Here is a 25,953-nt window from a genome sequence, read left to right as displayed (position 1 = left end):
AGTCTATTTTGTTTGAAATCAGTACTGCAACACCTGCTTTTTTGGCTTTTCCATTTGCATGGAATATCCTTTTCCATCCTTTCACTCTCAATCTATATGTGTCTTTCTCCTTTAAGTGGGTCTCTTGTATGCAGCATATTGAAGGTTCTTGCTTTATTATCCACTCTGCCACTCTATGTCTTTTGACTGGAGCATTTACTCCATTGACATTTACAGTAATTAATGATAGATGTGTGTTTATTTCCATTTTGAACTTATCTTTGCAGTTGAATTGGTATATCCTCTTTGTTCCTTTCTTCTTCCTTTTGTGGTTTGGTAATTTTCCTTTGTATTATCATGGATTTTATTTAATTTTTGTGACTCCCTTGTAAATTTTTGACTTGTGGTTACCCTTTTTTGTAAATCTATTAACCAATGCCCGTTTTTATTAAACTGATAATAACATGATCTCACACCCATCCTACTGTTAAAAAAATTTAAAAAAGAAAGAAAGAAATTCTCTATTTCCCTGCCTCCCTCTCCCACTCTCAGTGATTTGTATGTCTTCTTTTATAATTTTGTGTTTTATTTGTAATTCATGTGTTATCACCTTTCCAGTTGTACATTTCTCATTTCTGTAGCATCCTGCTGCTTTTCTATTTAGAATAGCCCTTTCAATATTTCTTTTAGCATGGGTTTAGTGTTGCTAAACTCCTGCAGCTTTTTTTTTTTTTTTTTTTTTTTTTGTCTGTGAAACTCTTTATTTCTCCTTCTATCCTAAAGGATAGCCTTGCTGGATAAAGTATCCTAGGCTGCATCTTTTTTTCATTCAGGGCTTTGAATATATCTTGCCACTCCCTTCTGGCCTGTAGTGTTTGTGTAGAGAAATCAGCTGAGAGCCTTATGGGGATTCCCTTGTAATTCACTCTTTGCTTTTCTCTTGCTGCCTTTAGAATCATTTCTTTATCCTTGGCTCTGGCCATCTTGATTATGATATGTCTTGGTGTGGATCTACTTGGGTTCTTCCTGTTTGGGACCCTCTGAGCTTCCTGTACTTGGATATCTGATTCCTTCTGTAAGTTTGGGAAGTTTTCAGTCATGATTTCTTCAAAAACCTTTTCAATCCCCTTTGATCCTTCTTCCCCTTCTCGGACCCCTATTATGCGAAGATTGGGATGCTTTATATTTTCCCACAGGTCCCTTATGCTATTATCATTATTTTTTATTTGCTTATCTTGTAGTTCTACTGAATGGGTGCTTTCTATTGCCCTGTCTTCTAGATCACTAATTTGTTCCTCTGCATTATCTAGTCGGCTTTGCACAGCTATTAGATCATTCCTCATCTCTGTCAATGAGTTTACCCATTCTACTTGGCTCTTCTTTATAGCTTCAATTTCATTTTTGACATATTTTATATCTCTAAACACTATCTCTTTTAATTCCTTCAGCAATTTGATCACTCCTTTTTTGAAATCTTGATCTAGTAGGCTATCGATGTCTATTTCATTGATCTTTCTTTCAGGGGATTCCTCTTGTTCTTTTAATTGGGAAAGGTTTCTCTGCTTCTTCATCTTGCTCATACCTCTCTGGCACTGTGGTTTATGGAGTATCAGTTGTCTATTTTGGATCTTAAGGATTTCATCTATCTAATGCCTATTTAGGAATAGAACTTATGAAAAAAAAAAAGAAAAAAGAAAAAAAAGAAAAAAATAAGAGAGAGAAAGATTTTTAAAAGAAGGGCGAAAGAGGGTTTGAAAACAGTGTATAATGAATAATAGAAGAGTGGGTTGAAGCAGAGTTTTAATCGGGTGGAGACGTCCTTTTAAAACCTTTAAAAAAAAAGGGATGGGGAGATGAATATATGTGTTTGAAGCCTGTGTCTAATGAATAACAGGACATCAAAACCCAAGAGAAATATAAATGAATTAAGAAGTAAAAATTAAGAGAGTAATTGAAAATAGAACAGGTAAAAACAGATTAAAAAAAAAACAAAACAAAAACAAAAAACAAACAAAAAAACCCCCAAAAAAACCAAAAAGGGGGTTGTCAGTGTTCTCCTGGAGTCTGTGTGCTTTTAATGTGAAGTCCTTCTGTCTTCATCCTGTTTTGGATGCTCAGCTTGTTTTCATAGGCCCTCCGTTGGCGCCCTCTTCTGTGCTGCTCCCAGCACCTGTCGGCAAGCCGATCGCGCCTCCTCCTAACATGGGGTCAGATGCAGCTCTCCTCCGCTGCGGGCGGGCGGGTCACTGTCCCTCCGGATGCCGCAGTCAGATGTTGCAGACTGGCCAGGCAGGAGGGCGGGTCGTGCCCCCTCCCAGCACCTCGGTCAGGGGTTGTGTTCCTGCCCGACAGGCGGGGGGGCCGCTCTCCCCCTGCCTGCGCCGCTGGTAGCTCCGCTGCTCTGTGCGGCTGCGCGCTCCGCCCCGGTCGGCGCTCCGCCCCGGTCGGCGCTCCGCCTTGGTCGGCGCTCCGCCAGTGGGCTCGGGGAAGACCGAGGGGCAGCCTCGTCCCTGCTCTGAGCCAAGACCGAGCAGCTTGTTTGTCTTTGTGGAGCAAGTTTTCTGGGGGACGAGAATGGGAGAATGCTATCTGCCCCGGGCTATAGGCCCGTCTCAGTCTGGCCCTTGAGGCTGCTATGCCCTTCGGTGCGGACGCAGGTTTCGCCTCTGCCCCCGCCTGGGTGCTCAGCGCCGGAGAATATGGCGGCTCTGCCTGGGTCCCGCCCTTCTTCCCCTGAAAAGTTTCCGCAGGTTTTCAGAGATGGGGGTATGCACCCTTCCCCCAAGAACACATCAACCTTGCTGTTTTATGGAGGGCCCAGGTTGTTCTGTCCTGTACACCCACAGCCACGGCGCCCAGCCCCTTGCAGTCCCCCGGAGCTGCCTCTGTGCAGCCGCCCCCGTCCTCCGCCCGGCTTGTGCAGCCTGGCCCTGCCCGCCGCTGCCGGCCCGCGTCTCAGGCTGGGTGTCGGGGGGATGCTCTGTGCCCGTTTAACTTAGTTCTGTCAGACAAGGGCTGCTCTGTACAGATCCGAGCTTTGGAGGCTCCCCCTCCGTCCCGCTGGCCTCTCAATTGGAGAGGGGAGACCCAGCGAGCAAGCGCCAGTCCTCCTTTGCCGCTCCCCACGGGACCAGTCCCGCGCTGCTTTGCCTTTGTTCTTTCTTTTTTCCTTTTCTCCTACCAGATTTTTGGCATCTTTATCTTTTGAAGAGGGCGATGTTCTGTCGGAGTTCCGCAGGTGCTCTGGTTGGCTGAGTGGGTCTGTAGATGTGGGTCTTGGTGTATTTGTGGGAGAGGGTGACTTACAAGCGTCCTTCTACTCCGCCATCTTGCCCGGAAGTCTGATATTTCTCTTTTCTTACGTCCATCTTTTATGGAATAATAATGAAGATGATGATGATAAAAGCGGCAACAACATCCAGTCCTACTACTACTATTACTACTACCACCACCACCACTTTATTGATCACATACTATTTCCAAGCTCTGTATGTGTTCATTATTGCATATGATACATACAGTGGTCTTAGGAAACTATTTTTATCAAAGAGTCAGTTCATTTCTTTTGTACATGGTCACAGATTTAGCAAGCAGTGAAGCCAGTACTGAAGTTTTCTGACCAGAGGTCGTATTTTTTATTTCTATTTAAAAAAATTTTATTGAACTATAGTTAACTTACAGTATTGTGCTATCTCAGGCTAATCAGCTTCAGATTCTTTTCCATTATAGGTTATTACAAGATATCGAATATAGTTCCCTGTGCTATACAGTAGCTCCTTGTTCTTTATCTATTTTATATATAGTAGTGTGTATCAGTTAATCCCATACTCCCAATTTATCTCTCCTCCACTATCTCCCTTTGATAACAATAAGTTTGTTTTCTATGTCTGTGAGTCTGTTTCTGTTTTGTAAATAAATTCATTTGTATTATTTTTTTTATTCCACATATAAGGGATGTCATATAATCTTTCTTTCTCTGTCTTACTTCACTTGGTATGATAATCCTGGAGATGGTATTTTTAACTACCATGTGTTTTTAACTAGCAGTGCTTCACTGCTGATAACTTAGCCATAGTTCAGGGAAGAGGGACCAAAATGAATTTTAGTAGTTGGTGACTGACACTAGAGCATGCTTATGTATGGAGTGAGAATTATCTTCCCTGGAAATCTTTGAGAGGGACCACTGTCTCTTTGGCACTGTATCAATGGTTTTAAACTAGATAGCTTCTTCCTTTGTCTTGGGACATTTTAAGAGAATTGCCAAATTAGGAACGCTTCCCTGCCCTGATTCAGTTCTAACTTTGATTCCAAGATTGGTTTATCCTAATGCCTAGAATTAGGCGGAGAATATCAAGCACCATCCGTCCCCTCATGAAGGAAGTTTTCAACATCTGGATAGTTCTGGAACTGACCAAGTAGCCAGAGCTCAATTGCTCTGAAGAGAGTGGAAATGTTTTCAGTATTTTCATTGTTTGACCCACCTAAGAAGTTAAGACCCAGGGAATTTGCAGTGTAGTATTTGTGAAGGGGCACAAACACCTTAGTGTGCTTTACTGAGAACAAGTGCCCTGAGACCATCCCCATCCACACCCCCAGCTCTACTGTGTGACTTGTTTTTTTATTTTTAAGAGACTGAGACTCCATGAATAGCATCAAGGAATGTCTGGTGGGAAATTTTTCTTAGAGTCTCTCTAATAGTTACACAGGCTTTCATTTGTGTACAGGAAACTCTCTTAGTGGAAAACACAGCTTCAGTTGTGAATACTCGCTCAGAGGCCACCCTTTGTGTGCACTAATAGATCACTTCTCTCTGTAGCTGGGTGAGACTCACACATTTTTGTCTCCTTCCAGAAAGCCCCAGAAAAGAGAAATTAGGAGACGAGGCTCTCAGCTTTCTCCAGCACAATTATCTTGAAACCTTGATTATTTTTCTTTTCCTTTTTTTTTTAAACTTTGAGTTGTATGTGTCATTCTTTGTTAAACATCATTATGGTACATCCTCATACTAATTGGTTTAGTGCTCATCCAATGTTTAAAAACCATTTTCGTTGTCTTTCTTATGACTATTATATAATATTAACTACATGCCAAGTAGAAACTAGACTCCACTTCTTGTTGTTTGTTTGTTTTGGAGTGATAGATTAAATGCTAGCTGTCATAAACTTTATTTGGGGCAAAATAATTTAACTCTTTTGGTAGAACTAGGATTTACCTCTTAGAAGTTTAGCAAAGAAATCTTTATATTAACATCATTTATTCAAAAACTTTACTGTTACTAAGTACAGGTTTACCCCATTCATATTCTAGGCAGAAATCTTACCAATCAAGAGTTTTAATGTCATTACAAAATGAAGAATGTTATAACTTTGATAATATCAGCTGCATTTATTATTTTGTAGTTGAGGACTCAATTCTTTGAACACAAAGAAGTGGCATCCTCTTTGTGTATAACACTGAATACTCCTTAGATAACTGTCTCCCTGATAAGTAGTTATTTACACAGTGTACACTTCTCACACTAGTGGAGTGTTGTCAGAATAAGCGCTTCCATGTCAGATTGCCAATTCTGAGTGGAATTTTTATCTATATTTAATGGGAAGTTTTTCTCTTTAATTTCAGAGACAGACAGTGAGTGATGTCTTATTTCCAGAGATAACTATAAATCCCTCCATCTTTTAAGAAATTAAATTATCTAATGTATTCTCTTTAAACTTTATATAGAGGGGTAGGGTGTAGCTCAGTGGTAAAGCATGTGCTTAGCACACGCAAGGTCCTGGGTTCAGTCCCCAGTACCTCCATTAAATAAATAAATAACTCTAATTACCTCCCCCTCCCCCTTCAAAAAAAAAATTATGTAAACCTCTGTTTTCAGCATTTACCCTGAGAAACAGGCCTCCATAAACCTCCAATTGTTTTAGATCCATAGAGGATAGACTTTTGAACTTGTTACCTTAATAGAGTCCAGTCTAACACTTTCCATATATATAAATACATATAAAATGGTTGAAAAATGGATGAAATTTATACCATTTCTGAAGCCTAATGTTCAGTGGTGCCAGTCAAAAAAACAATAGCAACCAATCAGATAAAATTGCCGCCAAAACAGAACTGCTTAGGGCCACAGGGCAGCTAAATCCACTGTTTTGTTTACTACACCTTTTACAACTTAAGAATGCAGAATGCTCTGAAAATCGAACATTTTTAAGAAACTTTAGTGACCAAACTCATTTGATGCCAAACCTGACCTGAACTGATAGGAGATGCCTCCCATCAACTGTAAATATTCGTGCTGCAGAAATAATAAAATTTTTAATTAGTGGATGCTGCCCTAGGTTGCTCTGGGTGTGTTATGATTTTACAGCATATACACCTTTTTAGCCTTTCTACAGTCTGAAAAACCTCAATTCTGAAATATCTGACTGCAGAGGTTACAGATGAGAGACTGTGAACTTGAGCTTCCCAGTGACTGTCCTCTGTTTCTGCTGGACTGGTTATACCATCCACGCTCTACCTCAGGCACAGGCTTTCCTACTTCTGTGCCTTTATTTCTGCTTTGCTCTTTGCGGTAAATCCCTTTTCTCTAATTCTTAACTGACCAAATCTAACAAAATGTGATTTAGTTCAATTCTTGGATTCTCCAAAATATCTTCTCTGAATATTTGTCCTTGATAATAGACAGTCTCTCTTTTTTTTTATAAACTATTATAGTCTTGCCATGTAACTTACGTATTGAATATTTGGTTATGCTTGTCTTATTTGCTTTAGTCTTGTGCTTCTAGTAGATTGTACATTTTATAAGAACAAGGCCTTATGCATTCTTTATCTCATAGGACCTAGCACACTGTGTGCACATATTAAATACCACAAAAGGCAGTCATAAGATTTGTCAAACAATTGATAAAAATTTAACTGGTCGAAAGACATCTCTTCCATTTTGTGTTCAGTTTAGCATGTTGGTTTTCAGGTGTAAAGTAAAAATGTAGATCAAACTACAGCTCTCAAGCCAAATCAGCCTGTACCTTGCTTTGTAAATACAGTTTTATTGGAAAATAGTCACACTCATTTCTTTACACATTGCCTGTGGCTGCCTTTGTGCTCCAAGGGCAGAGCAGAGTAGTTGGGACACAGACCGTTTGTCTCATATTTCCTATCTGACCCTTTACGAAAAATGTTTGCCAACTCCTAATATATATCAATAGTCTCTACAGATGTTTATGACATAGAGTAAAAAGCTGTTAACTTTTTTCTTGTCTTCCTGTAGCCAAAGTATGCATTTGCAAAATGGCTGATCTGTGTTGCAAAATGAGAATCTAGGAGTTAAATGAGTAAACATATTGAGAAAAATAATGGTAATTGTTAGGGAAAACTTAATCTGTCAGCACTTTTCTACCCGCAGAAAATTATCTGAGTTTTAGATTCTGTTCATTTGAAATGGAAAGTTGTTGAGTTGAACTTTTGAAATGCTAGCAGGGGCCTGAGCTGTCAGTTGTCCCAGTGACCAACCTGGAACAACCATTGTGCTCTTTCTCTTTTATCCCTGCTTTTAGTCCCCACTGTTTCTGTACTATTGTTTGTATATCTTTTGAGATGAAAATATCAATGTGTCAAAAGGTCATAGAGGAAGCCAGGTTTTTATTTCTTTACTAATAGGCTGTCTCTTTTCTCTTCTTATTTCTGGTCATTTTGACATTATATCCTTTAAGTTGAAGGAAATCCATTCAATGGTGTTGAACTTGGTCATGAAGATTGCTTGAAGTCTAAAGTGCTATCTTGCTGAGTGAAAAAAGATTTCAGTAGTATTTGGCTTTTGATGTTGAATAAGTTTACCCTAAGGCAGACTGGGAAAATTAAGCAGAGAAATGGAATATTTATGTGTGATTTGAAAATTGGTATAAATAGGCATTAGTGTTTAGATGAAATTAGACATTATTTCATAATAAGATTTTAAAATATTGTTTCCTGGATAGTTTCCTTCCTCCGATATCCAGTGTTCTTCAAAACAATTAGAAGTGGCATAATATTAATGAAGTTAACATTGAGGGCAGCCTTAACACAGGCTAGGATGCCCCAAGGCAGGAAGAATTTGACAGACTAGTGTAATACAGAAAATAGATGACTGACTGTTTTGGGAGCAAGCAATTCTTGGGAGACATTGCTGGCTGGAGTGAACTATCACCATAGAACTTCCACCAATAATTATCATTAATGCATAAAAGTGGCAGTAATTTTAGTTTAATATAATCCTTTGAATGTTCCTTTTTAAACTGTTAGTGATATTCATGCAGGAACTCTTGCAAAGTAAAAACATTTTTTGTCAAATTAGTGTTGAGTCAGAGGCTTCATCACTAACTTCCCAGAGGGTTATGGAAAGGATCACTGCATTAGTAAGCGGGTTAGTTTCCCTCCAAAGCTATCCCAGCTCTGATCCCCTGTGAGTTCTGAGCTTCTAAATGTGCCACAGTTCCTCTTTTTAACTTAACTGCAGAGTAGCCTTCATATATCATCAAGTCAAGAAGACTGGTGAACAAAAAGGACTGTCTTTATTCTCTATTCAAAAAGCCAAGAATTAAAAAAAAGGCAGTTTTTCTGTTACACTTCAGATATATTTTATAAGTGTCGATTCTCTTCGTGCTGAATTGCGATTATGATCTCTTGTTTCCAGTGGATTTTCTCGATGCTAATTAGATTCTATTTTCTGTTGGTTTCACGTATGAATAAAAGGACTTTGTTTTTTCTTTTTCTTTGCCCTCCATTATTTATTCTAATATGGAGTAATGTTGATCTCTCAAAAAAGCAGCTTTTGATAGTAGTCAGTTTCTTGATTGCCTGGAGTGTTTTTATTAAATGTTAAATTGGTCATTAAATAAATCTATTAAACATTTTAATAGACTATCCTATCATTTTCCTGTGCCTCTCTTAATTATACTCTCATGTCAGCTTTGTTAGATGAAAGTATCACTTATGGTCATTGGACACACCTTTCATTCTTGCAAAAGGACCCTAATGTTGCTCACCTTCCTTACCCATAGACTACAATCTTCGGAGACCTTTACCACAGGATGCTTAAGGAACGTGGTCCAAGGAAACATGGGGTTTGAGTTTTAGCTGTGTGTTAACTGATGCTTCCATTTCAGCACTTGAAGGTGAACAGCATTACAGTCTGAGGAAGTGATGTTCCCTAAATCATATCTGCTGACATTGAACCGAAAATGTCTTAATGTTATATTTGGAGGCATAGTGGAGAGCTTATGAATTGTTTTCTTCTCTGCCTGGGAAATTAGAAGAGCCCAAGTGATACCAAGCTTTGTTCAGAACTACTGCACCCATGTGGTGGGGAAAAGCTTGGAAAGGAGTGTTGTTTTTCCAATCTTTCCTCTCCCCCATGAGAAAATTCCCATTTTATATTTGACACCATCCTATTCCTTAATGAGTGGACTTTTATATAATAGAAATAGAATGCTGACTCAGTTGCCATCCATCAAGTCTAAAAGGGGAAAAGTAAGAAGAGAAGGGAAAAATACTTGCAATAGTGGTAGTGTTGTGAGCATCTGAGGTCCTCTTGGAGGTATAAAAATTCCCATCTGAGTGTTACAGCTTAGCTAAAGGAGGCACATGCATGTGTGCATGCTTTTAGCCTGCTCCAATTTGAGGTCAGTTAATATTGAAAATCAAAATCAAAAGTTTTGAGAATTTGGTGTAATTCCTCCTAAAAACTTATCAGAGGCCTCTTTGGAGTAGAAAGGTTTGTCTCATTTCAATAATATGATGATTTTTTTTAAATAAAAAAGAGGAAAATGACATGAAACATTTACCATAGTTATTTTAAAGAATACTTCAATTTATGTTATGATTTAGCTATAAAAAATTTGCTTCTTTCTGCATGAAAATCAAACATACTATTATGTCTCAATCAATTCCACAAAAATAAAATTCTTTCATGCAAAATTAGTCGTGTTTAAAAAATATAAACCTTTCAAAGTTAGCTATGGTTTCTAATATAGTATCTTTCCATAGCAGGTGTTCACAGCACTTTTAAAATATTTATGGAATTCATGTCTTTGGGACAAAAATTCCTGAGTGGTACATATTCTTTTTGAGTAGACTCACTCAAAGGTAAATTGACCCAAATCCTAGGACAAGATATGACATCTGTCAAGTTTGGTTTTTTGCTTTTATTTTATTGGTAACAAATAGGTATTTCACAATCAAGAGGACAAATTCAGGTATGCAAAGATGTAGCTATTTCTATAAATGCAGTTTGCTGCCTGACTCTGAACCACCAGCCTAACAGAAAATGACTTGGTAGATTCTCTGTCTCTGTGTTTTAGCTCAGTAATTCCAGTGTAGAAGTCAGTTATTCATGTTTGAAATTCCCTTCCAAGCTCTCACGCCTTATCTTCCTTTTCCTTAAAGGGGACCCCAAGCTTGAAAGTGGGCTTGGGGCACACTTCTCAGTGTACATTCTTCTTGTTCATTTCTGTCTGAGTCCAAAATACCCTCCCTACTTCAACACAGTTTCTCCTGTCTGCTTTTGGTGAAGGTGATGTCTGTTTTGCTCTTGAATGGTGGCACAGGAGATCTGCTGGATTGCTCTTAGATACCTCCTCCGCTCCCTGACATTGGTGAGCCTCCGAAGTGTCTCCATGTTCTTTGGTTGAACTTGCGTGTTCTCGCTAACTTCTTTTTCTCCCCAGCCAGTGCCTAGAGGGGGTTCCTGTGCTCCTCCCACAGCTCTCAAGTGCTCTGAGGGCTTCTGCAGCCTTCTTGTGCCTAGACGTGTTCCCTGACCACCTCTTGGGAGCACATGATGCAATGGCACGATGCATCACTAAATCTGCCGCTCTCCCAGATCTGCATGTTGGATGCAAGATGCTTCTGCTCTTGGATTTCACTCTCTGTGACTCCATGGGAAATTCTACCCAGTAAGTCCCATTTCCTTCTGGAAAGAGGAGCAGTGTACTGGGCTCCTACACTGCGTGGAATCTCCTCCCTTCCCAGTCTCCCTCCCTGCAGATGAAGGCATCTTTTTCATGTATAACCCAAGCACATGGTATACTTTCTCTCCTTCGTGGATAGTTCCTATATTGTGAATGGTCCTTTTGGCTTCCACATTATGGTGGATAAAGGGAGAGGGAGCTGGCATCTGAGCAGTAGTGCTCACACATCTACTGGTCCTTTGAAATGCAGAATCTTTTTTTTTTCAATTTTACTGAGCTATTGTCAGTTTACAATGTGTCAATTTCTGGTGTACAGCAGTTTCTCAGTCATACATGAATATACGTATATTCTTTTTCATATTCTTTTTCACCATGAGCTACTACAAGATCTTGTATACATTTCCCTGTGCTATACAGTATAAACTTATTTATCTATTCTATGTATACCTGTAAGTATCTACAAATCTCAAACTTCCTGTCTGTTCCTTCCCACCCCTCTCCCCCCAGCAACCACAAGTTTCTATTCTGTCTGTGAGTCTGTTTCTGTTTTCTATTTAAGTTCATTTGTTGTCTTTTTTTTTTTTTGAGATTCGACATATCAGCGATCTCATATGGTATTTTTCTTTCTCTTTCTTGCTTATTTCACTTAGAATGACGTTCTCCAGGGACATCCATATTGCTGCAAATGGCATTATGTTGTAGTTTTGTGGCTGAGTAGTATTCCACTGTTAAATATACCATAACTTCTTTATCCAGTCATCTGTCAATGAACATTTAGGCTGTTTCCATGTCTTGGCTATTGTAAGTAGTGCTGCTATGAACATTGGGGTGCAGGTGTCATCCTGAAGTAGGGTGCTGCTATGAACATTGGGGTGCAGGTGTCATCCTGAAGTAGGGTTCCTTCTGGATATAAGCCCAGGAGCAGGATTCCTGCATCATATGGTAAATCTATTCCTAGTGTTTTGAGGAATCTCCATACTGTTTTCTACAGTGGCTGCACCAAACTACATTCCCACCAATAGTGTAGGAAGGGTTCCATTTTCTCCACACCGTCTCCAGCATTTATCATTTGTGGACTTGAATGAGGGCCATTCTGACTGGTGTGAGGTGATACCTCATTGTAGTTGTGATTTGCATTTCTCTGATAATTAGCGATACTGAGCATTTTTTCATGTGCCTATTGGTCATTTGTATGTCTTCACTGGAGAATTGCTTGTTTAGGTCTTCTGCCCATTTTTGGATTGGGTTGTTTTTTTTTTCTTATTAAGTCATATGAGCTGTTTATATATTCTGGAGATCAAGCCTTTGTCAGTTTCATCTTTTGCAAATATTTTCTCCCATTCCGTAGGTTTTCGTTTTGTTTTGCTCTAATTGCAGAATCTTGAATTAGGTGAATACCACATGAACATAGACTGAAATAAATCAAGGCTTCCAAGCTTGGGAATCCACTGGGCTGAGTAAATTAAGACACAGAGGCATGAAATTCATATTTGGACAGCCACAAATAATGTAGCAGACTGGGAATGATCTTTGGGTAGAGCTGTAGGAGAAGATGATGCTAAACTGGAAGACGGGAGAATGTGCTGTGTTTTGGATTTTGGCTTCTCCTGATAGACACACTCCAAGGGCATTGCGCAGAGCAGTGATGGTGTCTTCTTTTAGAGAGTTGGCTCTGAGGATGTAGGGGGAGTAGAAAGACCAAGACCAGTTAGACTGTTGCAATTTTGCAGGAGTTAAATGTCAAAGGCCTGAACTAGGATCTACGGAAGAAGGAAGACAGAATGGATTGGAAAGGCGGTTTTGAGGTAGTACCAGTGGCCTTTGTAGCTGACTGGGTGGGGAGGCAGGGAGGAAGTTTCATGACCTGGTTCATTATGCCTATACAACTTTAGGGCACATTGATTTTGCATCTCCAACTTAAAGCCTTTTTATTTGGAGGGGGGGTTGGTAATTTTACCTGGAAAGGCCTGGCAGAGGATATGAAGCACAACAACTGAACATAAATGTCAGCTTCTTCCTTAGAGGAAAGAAATATACTTCTTTGCTAGCAAAGACAGGTTAGGCATTGTACATAACTACACTAACCAAGAACATTGAAAAACAAATCATGTCAGCTCATGTGGACAAGCTGAGGGCGGCCCGGCCCTGGAGTCTGACTGAGGCTTGGGATGAGGGTGAGGTAAGACAGAGACCGTGTCCCCTTATCCCCTTGAAGGAAAACGAGACATCAACTCAGATACTCAGTTCCAAGGTGGTGGGATTCTCAGGATTGAAATTTGCTTTCATGTTTATTACCTGGCATATGGGATGTTTTAATATTTTGTCCAAAAGACATTCCCAAGGCTCCTGTGTGATTTGCTCTTATGGTTTTAAATTTCTGAAAAAAATTCATAAAAATTGGCATTGGAGTGCTTTCCTTCATTAATAGAATTATGACTGTAATGGTGAAAAATATCCTTCCTATCAAAATATTTCCTTTACTTAACAGATTGAACACATATTATGTCACAGCACTGCCCTAGGCCCCGGGGAAACAGCAGGACACAAAATGAGAAAACACCCCTGCCCTTATGGGCTTATATCTGACGGAGAAGACAGACAGCATGTAAGATAAACATATGACAGGGTTAGAAGTCAGTTTAGTTCTGAGGGGAATAATATAAAGCAGGGGTGGGGGAGAATGGAAATGCGGGGAGGAATGACGTTTTAGATAGGGTAGGGTTTTCTTTTGCCAGAATTCTTGACGTTTGGGACAGTGTTCTTACCCCTTGGAGTATGAGCAGCATCGTGTAGTGAGTTCTCCAGCCTGGGGTCAGGGCGGCCTGTCCCAGCCCCGCTCTACCAGCAGCTAAGTGACAGGGAGCAGGCCAGTTAGTTTCCCAAAACATAGATCTTCTCATCCCTCAAATCAGCTTTCTTCAAACTCTGAACATTTCATCTGTCTTCTGTAAATTAGTGTTTAAATAAAAAACATGCTGTGCTGGAGCCCAAGCAATCACAATTTGTTTAGTTCTTCACTTACTCAATAGCACTGTCTCCTATTAAAATGCAAACTCTGTAAGACTCTTTATTTGGCAGGAAATAGAAGTCCCTCTCCATGTGCAGTATGGTTTTGTTTTTGTTTTTCTCTTGTTTTTCATTTTGTTATAGGACAAATGTATTTGAGAGTTAACCTGTTTATGTTGTTTTCCCCACATTTTTCATCAGTGAAGAAAAGACATGGGTTTAGAAAAAGTTATTGATATGGAGAACTTAGGGAAACACATATGGTGGACAGGTATGTATGTATGTGTATGAACAAACTTTTCCAGGAATGAATTGTCTCACGTCAGTTACTAGTTTGTTTTGATACCATCGTAATTTTCTGAATGGAATGTGTTTATTTTGCATGTAGAACAGACACGGAAATGCCATTTATTGTAGAATCGGTTGACCTTTTTACAGATTGACAACTTCTCACTTTCCCTGACATAGAGTCAATCAGCACTTCAGTCTATTAAGAGCAGAGCTCATTAACATGCATAAACTAGCAGCCAGATCTAGTTATAATGCATCTTTAATGCATGACTTCTACAGCGTAGCGTAACTGCTCCGTCTTGTAATAAAAAGTAGAGTGGCCTCCAATGATCAACAAGGTTCCGAGCTCAATTTAACCTGGATAAAACTTTTATCCATAACAACTGTCATTAGGAATGACTAGCATCGCACTAATTAGCCCACCATTTACAACCCATAAGCTTCTCACAGATGGTAAATGTTTATCAACACCCACAGATGTGTGCACAGCTGACTCCCAGTTATCCGCAGGAGTAAGGGACATAGATAATTTAGATTCACTTACGATACAAACCCCTCATTTTAGCTAGTCTCAGCCTCCTTTCTCTTTGGACTTTTTACCACAGCTGTTAATGAAGTAGCAAATTAACTAATCTAATTTCAACTTCTCCTCTTATTGATGTACGTACCCCCTAGTGACAGCACTAACATGTACAAATGTGGCCACAAGATGGCGGGCATGAGGGTGAAAACAGGAAGCAGAAGCTCAGATAAATATATTGAGCAGTGGAAATTGTTCATATTTGTTTCTAGCTGTCAGTCGAGTAAGAAGTTTCAAGTTGTGCTAACACAGCAAGCTTCCCATTTCCACGATGTTTTACGTAAACTCCCGGGAAACAGAAAGGAACATCTCCTTAAATTTGAAATAAAGAAGACACCATTTCCCTTGACCGTCTGGTCCTGTGTTAATCATCTCTTTTTGGACAATTCTAACTTGGTCTCAAGTGTTCTTTGTAATGTCGGCCTAGCTACTGTCTGTTACTGAATGAAGATGAAGAGATGTAAATATGATAACCTGAGTGCCATGAAGTTATTTATTTGCCTTATTTTCTTTGGCCTAAAGAGTTTTGGGTCTTGCTCTTCTCTTGTAGGTTCTTAATCTAAAACTTTCATTCATTCTCCTTTGCACAGTGGGCTGAATCTCACTTATCCAGGCAAGTTTAAAGGCAATCTTTGTTAAAGTGCCCAGAGCCAGGAGCTGTGTAGAGATAACTGAGGTCCGCAGGCCATTTGCAGAACCCACTGGGAAGGGCAGCCATTTTGCCTCCCGGTGGCCTGCAGGATGTGCACCGAGCCTTCAGGCTGAGGCATTCATAAGTTAATACAAGTTGTTCTCAGAGTTTCCTTACTCGAGGAACATTGCTTTATTTTAGCTTATTGAAGAGGCAAATTAATCACTCCATAACAGCATATTAGAAATATCCATTGGGTGTTTAAAGAAGAAATCTTGTAAGACTAGATAGTGGTCAAAATTAGTGTCAGGAACTTGAATGGTTGAAGAATGTGGCACTGAGGAAAGAAATATTTTACCACTGGAGTGCTCCAATAGATCTGTGCCATTTCAGGTAAACAATACATTACTTTTTGTTGTTTTTAACTGAGGAGAATTTGTAAGTGCTAACATGTTGTATAAGAATTCTATTGGATTATTTCCCCAGTAAGAAAAGTGACTGGGTGGGAACTCAGGGCTTTCAGACAGAGAGATCCTTCTATGCATACTTTCCTTCAGCAGTTGCCATCTGACTTTAATAGGTGGTATACCATTCACTAAGATAAGGAATACCAGGAGGATATGAAGTTTGGGGGAAATGGTGATGAATTTAGTGTTGTAGATGTTACATTTGAGGTATCTGAGGACACTGAGCTACCATGTCTAGTGAATGCCTGGGTAGGGGCTAGGGTAACTGACTCATCCCAGTTTGCCTGGAACTTCCCCAGTTTTAGCACTGAAAGTCCTGTATTCCAGGAATCCTCTTAGTCTTTGGCAAGTGGGGATTGCTGGTCGCTGCAGTCAGGGCTCAGGTGTAGAGCTTGTGCTGGTGATAGAAACTTGGAGTTGTCAATACGCAAACGCCAATGGAGAGTATGAGGAATGGTGTAAGCGTAGGCAGTCGAAGAGGAGCCAAGAAGAGAGGCTGAGAGGGACTCACCATAAGGTATAGTAGGGGAATTAAGAAATTCTTGTATCATGAAGCCCAGGAAAGAGACTGTTTCAAAGGACAGAGTGTCATCAGTGTTGTCAAATGCTGCCAAGAGATCATATAATAAACCGACTGGCAATTGTTTCATTAACTCCAACTCAAAGGAGAGGGTAGAGGGTTGATAAATGAATATGGGAAGTGAGACCGAGATGTAAGAAGGGTAGTAACTAGAGGAGGTTTGAGGTCAAGGGAAGGCAAAGCAGATGTTTGAATTTGTTTAAATTTGACGGGGGAAAATGAGAAAGGAAGGGGAGATGGGAAGGAATGATACTCTATGGAGCAAGGGCCTGAGATGGGCAGTGCAGAGGACAGAGGGAATCATCACAGAAATCAACATGCTGTGCTGTTGTGATGGGTGGAAGCGGGCAAGACTGGGCCCAGGTGCAGATACCTTTGCAGATTTGATGGTAGGAAGTTAAGGGTCTTTTGATCAAATGGTTTCTATTTTATATCTGAAATGGAGGAAGTCCTCTGCTGAGGAGGGCAGTGGTTGGTTGAGAGCCTTGAGGGAGGTGAGGAAGCATTGAAACAGCCCCTATCAGGGAGTGGGAGTGAGAGCCTCAGGTGAAGTATAGGCGGGGTGTTAGGTAGTATTAAGAATCCAGTTGAGGTTGGCAACTGTGGTTATGTACCAGCCCTGAGCCTGCAGTATTATTTTTCACCACGGTTATTCAGCAGCTGGTGTATAGTGCCAAGAAGATTGAATTTGAGGTTCATTTAAATTTTAACCCGTAGTCTGAGAAGGGCCCCAATAGAGGAGGGAGGTAGGATACCGTCTGATGAACCATGGTCAAAGCGAATAACCACAGAATGTAAGTTGGATAGGCAAGGAAATGAAGACAGTGGGAGAGTTCCATGGGTAGATGACAGACTAGTGAGAGAGAATAAGGACACATGGCTCGTATGAATTTAAGTTAATAGAAATAAAATAATTATGCGTGGTAGTGATGCAGGAGATCAAGGCACTCATTTGCTATTGGATTAGTGTTTCACATGGACTTGAGTTCATGCAGGATAATGTCAAGACTTGGCTGGAAGAGGAAGAATGAATTAAATGGCAAAGTCTGTTTTGAATGAGAGGAGAGACTGGTGCCTGTTTAGATGACATTGATTTAGAGGGATAGCAATTCATAACAAAAGACACGTGTCTCAAAGGAGAGGTGTTTTTTTGTTTTGTTTTTTTTTTTAACTAGTCAAATGTAGCAGTAAAGATCAGGGAGAAAACAGACACTCCCCTCTCCTCCACCTACACCCCAAAGACTTTAGACACATAATGCATGAAAGGATGAGCAGTGTCTACTAGAAGAGGGCAGGGACAGCTTCTCTCCAGTTTTCACATAGTGGTAAAAGGAATGTGCGTTGAAGACATCAAGGCGGTAGAGAAGTGGCTTATGTCAATAAATACTACATGAAATAGAGATCAGATAGGACTTACCTCTTGGACTTGGTGACTGAGAATGATAGTGGCAGTGGTTTGGCTGGCCTCTAGGTTTTAACCCAATTGTAGCAACTGTCCAGTAGGTGACTTGTAGGGAGGAACCAGGAGGCCACTGCAGACTGGACTGATTCCAGTATTTCCAGATACTCCTGGTCCTAGGAGAAGGAGGGTATCTCTGGCCTTTCTCTTTGAGGGAGAGTCATCAGTGACCTGCAGCTCATATACTGCCTGGTTCTGGAGAAAGGCGTCTGACTCCCAGTGAATCTGGGGAAACCTAATCGGTGCTTGTGGGCTGAGTTCCCAGCTATGAAATCCATGGTCTCCTTGTGCCTTGAGGCATTTCCTAAAACACCTCTAAGTACAGTTCAGCAAAGCAATAGATCTGAGTACTTCTCAGTTATCACACAGCACAGATGCAGAGTATCAAGAGTGTCACAATACAGAGTGTCAAGAAAAGTGTATATAATGGAGAGACTGTCATCTTTGGAATCAAGAAGATACTTATTCAACCCTTGCCTTTGCTACCTACCTGTTGTCGGGCTTCGGGCACATCACCTTGATGAGTTTTGGGTTCCCTGGCTTTCAGATGGATTTGATAATAGCTACTTTGCAGGGGTGGAGTGAGACTTAAATTGGAAAATGTAGGTAAAATGTTCCACACAGACCTTAGCACATAGGTATTCAGTCAAAGTGATGGTTCCCCATATATCTAACTCACGTTTAGATTTATTTTCTTTTCCTCGTGCGTTCCTTTTTTTCTAAATAAAATTGTTCTCACACTTACCTAATATCAGTTTTTATTTGGGGGCTTCTATATTCACTTTGTCAGCTTTTTGTAGTCAAGGAGAAAATCTATTGTTCTCTTGAGAGAGTTTAGCACATTTTTTGCCTCTGGTTTCTTTGCGATTGTTAATGAGTTCATTGAAAGTTCAGTTGTCTTCCATTTTCATTTCTTTTCTGTGTTATTTGCTTTCTCCCAAAGCATATGTCAGTTCCTTTTCCTCCCCACTTTCCACTCACTCAGACTTGCCTTACTGTCTTTGCTGACTTCCTTTCTTTCAAAAATGTGTTGCTGTTACTCTGATTAGGATTTTAAAGTATCTTCAGTTTGTAATATTAATGCCACAAATTCTGCATTTTGATTGGGGAAAGAATAGCATATTTGTGCAGAATAAATCTGTAATTCTTCTTTGAAATGAACTGAAAAAATAATGAATACTTAATAATACTTTGAACCAAACAGAAACAGACTCACAGACATAGAAAACAAACTAATGGTTACCAGGAGGAGAAAGGGAGTGGGAAGGGATAAATTGAGAGTTTGAGATTTGCAGATACTAACTACTATATATAAAATAGATAAACAACAAGTTTATACTGTATAGCACAGGGAACTATATTTAATATCTTATAGTAACATACAGTGGAAAAGAATATGAAAAGGAATATATGTATGTATATGTATGACTGAAACATTGTTATACACCAGAAATTGACACAACATTGCAAACTGACTATACTTAAATAAAAATAATAATACTTTGAACCACAAATTCATGTTAGAAATGAGCGAAGAACTTAAATCTAGTAAAATTACTTTTTTGGGCAGGGTTGGCAGTAGGGATCTGGCATTTAATTAAGAACATTCTTGGCACCTGAAATGCTAATACACAAATTTCCACTGTTTACTGTGCTTCCTATAAGGTCGTGTATTTTAAAGTACAAATAAAACCCGTCTTCGGAAGCTTAAGTGCAAATACAGGTACGGGCATCAAAGAATAAACCCTGAAATCATCACTGGGCAACCACAGCTGTATCTCTAACCTACTGCCTCTGTATTAAGCAATTTCATACCACTTTGCTTTCTTCTTTGGAACGTTCACTGTACAGGTAGTCACAAATTATGTGTTGAAATTGCCCTTAGACTGTAAGTCCCATGACAACAGGGCAGGGGCTGATTTCAGTGTCTGCCACTGTTCCTTAGTGTGTATTTATAGGATCAAATTGAACCACAGACTTCATAGTTTTATATTTCCACCTACTTCCTGGGCAAAATAGTTTGAGTATTCTGCCAGCACTTCAAAATCAGTTCATCTAAAACCTAACTGATCATGTTCCACATAAAACCTGATTTTTATGTTCTCATTTTGGGTTAATGAGACCACCGTTTTCCCAGTCACCCACGCTTGACACCTTCACACTGTGCCAGCTTTAATCACAGTGAAGTACAGTTCTGATTATTTCACACCTTTCAAAAACATTCTCTGACGCTTCTGCAGCCTTGAATCCAAGCTCCCTCAGCCTCCCTTCCTGACCTTATTTTTCCGTTTTTCCAGTGTGCACCATATGCTGCTGTCAGAGCATGACTCTGGGGCCCCTTTGGGCCTCATTCAGTATTCCAGTTACCGCTGGTTGAGAGGGGCCCCTTATGACTTCAAGTCTGTTTATCCCATCTTCTCCTGAAAGAAGATTCCTGTGAAACCACTTCTGTTCCCTCATTTAGCCTCCCCTGGATTCTTGCTATTGAATTAAGCATTTTTATTTTCTCTGTCTAAAATCATTTCATTCTTTGTTCAAAAACTTAGTGAGGAACCATGCCATTGAAAAGTCTCTTTTAAAATTTTTCTACTAATATATGAAAATATTAAAATGAGTTTAAAATATATCCTAATAAATTTTCAACAGGAAGTACGGAATTGCCAAACTTAATCCCTGTCAGGTTTATTTCTCAGAGTGAAAACAAGTTAAGCTTCTGCTTAGAATGGTGGGGTTATGCCTTGTAATCAACCTTTTCCTCTCTGGGTTACTGAGTGATTAAAGAGTTATAGATGTTCACTTGTGTGAGAGTCACATCTTGTGAAATGTCATTATCATTTCACATCTACATATATATTTAACCAGATACATTATTTTTCCCCTGACATTCTGTACTTTTGCATCTGAAGGCATCTGTTCAACCTCCTAGACTTGATAGAACACACAAAGACAACTCCGGTAGCATTCTTTTTGCCAGGGAGTCAGTGCTGGTTTTAAATTTTCTTTTCTTTAGTAATTGTTAGAATATGTCACCATGAACAAGCTAATCAGAGTTGGGCACTTGAACACTTACACGGGAGACACTGAAACAAACATTTAACACAGAAAGAGTGATGAGGTAATGCCTTTCTTCCACATCATGTGGTGGAGTAATTGCTAAGCAGGAAGTCATGAAATTTATCCGCTGCTTTGTAGCTAATAGCTGTGAATGGTCATAGAAATGTCTGTATTCAATGTCCTTATTGATAAAATAAGTGGTTGGCTTGTTTCACTTACTATATTTTGGATATGGTCCGTATCAACAATTTAAATATGCTTCATTGTATTTTCTCATATCAGCATATTTTAGTATATGAATATCATAGTTTATTTAGTCTATCTCTTATAGATGGGCATGTAGGTTGTTTTCAATCTCTTGTTATTATAAACAACATTGTAATGAACATCCTTATTCACATGCCCTTGCACACGTGAGTTGTAAGTAGGATGATTTTCTTAGAAAAAATTATTTCATCAAATGGTATGTGCCATTTTATTTCTGATACAGATTGCCAAATTGAGTTCCAAAGAGACTGCATTAATATTATATTTCCACCAACAGTGTATGGAATGACCTGTTTTTCCAACCATTACAATGTATCCTCATTTGTTATTATTGCCATGCTGATAGGTGAAAAATGATCTCTCATGATGTCTTTGAAATATCTTTAATTATGAATGAGGTTGAGGAGTATATTTTTTGTATAAAAGCCCTGTTTATTTGCTTTTATGATGGTATGCCAAAACATGGCCTCCATATCCTGCTTACTGAATTGAGACTCAAGGAAAGAGTTTTGCATGAAGTAGAAAATGCAGTTTTATTTCTTGGCCAGGCAAAGGAGGTCACAGTGAGCTAATGCCCCTAAGACTGTGAGCCTGCTGAGGACAGAAGGCAGGGGGTTTTATAGTAAACATTCAAGAGTTCAAGGGGCAGAGCTAGTGTCCATAGAAATCATATATAGGGTAACAAATTGTTGTAAAAGTTGTTCTTGGTTTTGCAGATACAGTGGGCCTCTTTCCTCTGCTGGGTATGAAGTTCACCTCTGGCTTTGGGACTCTCTTAATATTCCTGTAGCTAGAACAAAGGATGCATAGAAAGAGGGCCCATGGAAAGGAGTTCTAGAGGAAAACTTGTGCAGTTTGAAGTCAGGTTCATAAGTACTTTTAGCCTTTTAAGCAGGCTGAGGTCTCCTGTTGCAGGCTGAAGTCTCCTGTTGCAGGCTGAAACCTGTAGTTCGAACAACAGGAAAACAGGAAACCTCAGGGGGTCAAAAGGAGGGCACTGGGAGCAAGAGCAGGGCACTGAGCATGATCCCTGCATGAAGCACCACAAGGGGGTTGGGCAGACCACCCAAGCCCTCTCCTCTCCAGTCCAACCCTGGTCAGCAAGAGCAAGAGGAAAACCCTTTAAACTATTATACAATTAAGCAGTTACAAACACCTTTACAGGTATCAGATGGTCATCAGTGATGACAGCAGGGTTCTACTTGGTTACAGTGATTTCCTGAACATATCATTTGCCTGATTTTTTTAAAATTTTTATTCTTGAATTGTTTTTGGTTTGGGTTTTTTTTGTTTGTTTATTTGTTTGTTTTGCTGGGTCTTAAATGTTCTTCATTTCAAGCAAATCAGTTTTAGGGAGTACTTGTTTTCAGGTGTTTTTTCTAATTTCTCCATTATTGTTCTTTTGTTTGTTTGTTTGTTTTTGGTTTTGTTTTGTTTGTTTTGTTTTTGTCTGGATTATTAGGTTTTTTTAGTTAATAATTTTTTTTAGTGGAGGTACTGGGGATTGAACCCAGGACCTCCTTCATGCTAAGCACCCTACCACTTGAGCTATACCCTCTGCACTCCTTTCATTTTTTATATGTAGATTTTGTTCTTATTATTCTTGTAGACATTTATTATGGTATAATCTGTATGACATTTGAGCATTCAGATTTTATCTAGGAAGATCTTCCCATTCCAGAACTAATGAAAAAATACTTTCCATACTGTATGCTTACTTTGCAATTTAATTTTCTTAATGTCAAAATATTTGATCCACTTGAGATTTATTTGGGTGTAAGTAGCAGGGTAGTATCCAAATAAACAACCATCATCACAGTAGTTATGGAATATTTTCTTATCCTCTTCTGATTTGAAATGCTACATTTATCATGAATCATGAAGTGAGTTTTTGTGTGTATTCAGTATGAATTGCCAAGAGCAATATATACTATACATTATTTTCCAAGTTTATTTGATCACAGAACCACCCTACTTCCCCCACAATATACACGAACACGGACACACACACACACACAGCTTCTCATGGGACTAGTATTTTTGGGAACGCTAGTTTGGGAAATACTGTCTGACTTATTCAAGTTGTGTTTTTTTGTTTGTTTGTTTGTTTTAATATTGGATGTCTGTTTAATACAACCCAACTAAGTTTTCGCTATAGTATTTTTCTAATGACAAACTCAGTCACTGATTATACAGTTTCTTTAAATCTTGTGCCTTAAGTATGTTTACGCTACAAAAGTGGTTGTGCCCTTTTTATTTGAGAGAGTTAAATGTGCAGACAAGTAACTGATTTTTCTGGAATTTTGTCAATTGTTCACACTAGTTTTAAAAATAAGAGAACTTTCATAAAAAATTCCAGAAGGTAAGTTAGATATCATCATGATGCCAAAATCATTTTCCTACAGCAGAATCTAGATCATAAGAGATTTGGAAGTTAAAAGTTACTAACAATACACTTTGGTTTATAACAGTATATTTATATTACCATTTTTTCCTGGCTGTTTATATAATTAAAATAGAACCATGCTTTATACATGGCATCCAATAATGGATTTCTTTTTTTAAGACTGGAGAGTTCATATAAGAAAAATTCTTTATTTTACAAATATCACTATAACTCTTATTATAAGACATGAAATAATTTAGATTCCAATTGGGATACAATGTAATAAATAGTGTAATAATTGTGGTTTACACATTCAAATGTATCTGCAAAATAATTTTCACTCAAGCTTAGAAAATATAGCCTTGAATTTTATCCAGAGGAGCTGAAAGAATGGCCATGTGCTCAGAATTACGACGACTGTCACTGATCCAAGCGTATTCAAGGTAGCAAGGAGGGGTGGCAACGAGTGATGGCAGCCCGGGCTGTCACGGCTCCAGTAAACATTCGGGATAGGAAGAAGAGGGAGAGAGATTATCAACATATGCCTCTTCTATTCCTACAGACACCAGAGCAGATGATCATTTATGCTTTATCAGTCAGAAATGCCTCCTGCGGCCACCCTCAGCTTCACTGCAAGGGAGCCTCAGGAAATGAGCTTGTAACTTTTCCAGCCTCAGTAGTGGAAGCAGACGAGGAGATGGCAGGGAACTGATGTGTTGCATCGGTCATTCAGCAGTGTGTGCCGTATGAGTGAGGAAGAATAGTCTCATAATGCTGCAACGATAGCTAATGTGTGTTGAGGCCTTACTGTGTGTGAGGCACTAGCCTAAGCCCTTTACATCTATTAGCTCCCTCAGTCCTCACAACAGCCCTTTAAGGTAGATACTGCTATTATCCCCATCTTATAGTTGAGGAAATAGGGAGGCACAGGGTGGTCTTCAAGGGGCACACGGCTAGTAAGAGTGAGAGCCAAGATTTAAGCCCAGCACTTTGATTCCTTGACTTTGCCCTTAATTGTTTGTTTTAGGAAAAAAGAAAAACAAACTTCCTTCTTTGTAAAAGATTCTAATTTTTTTTCTTTTAACTTGTAACAGGAAATAGATTCAAGTTAATTCAAGTTATGCAAATAATGAATAGTAAGAAAAATCAGAAATATTAAAATACTGGGTCTTTAAATATAAAAATTCTCATGGTTGAGCCAGCCATTTAATTACAATAGAGAAGAGAACTGTTCTGATTACCATTTTATCAGTTAAATCCCAGTGAAAATTGGCTTTCAAACTCCCTTGACTTAAATAAATTTTCAGTTTCACATCTAGACGAGTTCAAAAACATTGTTTTAAGTTACTCCTGTCTGTTTGCTGTCTGGGTCAAGTAGTATTTTGAGCTTTATTCTAGAAGATTAAAGACTGACCTAGGTTACCAAGTAAAACAAACACAACCTGGTTCCCAGGTCTATAACTAGCAGCATGAACAATAAATTCATATTAATTGTGTTGCGGCAACTGTCTTATGTTTCTTTTAGAAAGAGTTGGGTTAAACTCTGGGCCTCTGAATTTTGAGCATCCCCTGCACATTTTCAACAGTTCTTTGGAGAAACTGAGCCTTGCTTCCTTTTCCTCGCTCCAGATTCCAGCTGGTTAGTCTTACATCTTCTTCTACTTCTACTGAAGTCATATAGAATGCGGTGAGACTTGAAAAAGGTGCATCAGATACAGTGGGAATAAAAACGAGCGCTCTGAAGGCACGTGCACAGTGAACACAGTGGAAAACGGTCACAGGCTGAGAACAGCCGGTTCTTCCTGAAACCCCCTTTGCATATTAGTTCACCTACGGCTTACCCTCAGCTCTCTCATCTTACGTTTACCCACACTCTTCCTAACAGCTCATGCTTTACCATAGTATCCATAGCAACCACGACAATGATTAACTGTTACTGAGTTCTTATGATGTGCCAGGCACTCTGTTGAGCGTTACATATGATTTATCTCCTTTAATCCTCCCAATAATCTTCTGAAGCTGGTGCTGTTATTAGTCATACATTACAGTGGAGAGGGGAAAAATGGGTTAAGGTTAAGTGTTTGCCCAAAGTCACACTGATTTCTAATTGGAATGCCAGAATTTTTTTTTTAATTTTTGCTTCCTGGTTCTTCATGTAGTTTATTTATTTTTATTGAAGTATAGTCAATTACAGTGTATCAGTTTCTGATGTACAGCATAATGTTTCAGTCATACATGTTACATACATATATTCGTTTTCATATTTTTTATTATAGGTTATTATAAGATATTGAATATAGTTCCTTGTGCTATACA

General features: G+C 39.2%; 1 protein-coding gene across 7 annotated transcripts in view; it reads left to right on the top strand.

The window, feature by feature from the left end:
* The window catches only part of DIAPH3 (diaphanous related formin 3), a 473,996-nt gene that overhangs the window by 331,972 nt on the left and 116,071 nt on the right, over positions 1-25,953 (top strand). For 5 of the 7 annotated variants that reach the window (XM_072976641.1, XM_072976639.1, XM_072976638.1 and 2 more), the window contains one exon: positions 25,163-25,276. The exons of the other annotated variants lie outside the window; for them this stretch is intronic. In XM_072976641.1, coding sequence (XP_072832742.1) covers positions 25,163-25,276 — 114 coding nt within the window. The remainder of the gene's footprint in view (positions 1-25,162; positions 25,277-25,953) is intronic. 7 annotated transcript variants of the gene reach the window in all.

Source organism: Vicugna pacos, chromosome 14, assembly GCF_048564905.1.
Source record: "Vicugna pacos chromosome 14, VicPac4, whole genome shotgun sequence".
Classification (NCBI taxonomy): domain Eukaryota; kingdom Metazoa; phylum Chordata; class Mammalia; order Artiodactyla; family Camelidae; genus Vicugna; species Vicugna pacos.
The sequence above is the reverse complement of the archived record's forward strand: the minus strand, read 5'-3'. Positions and strand labels throughout refer to the sequence as shown.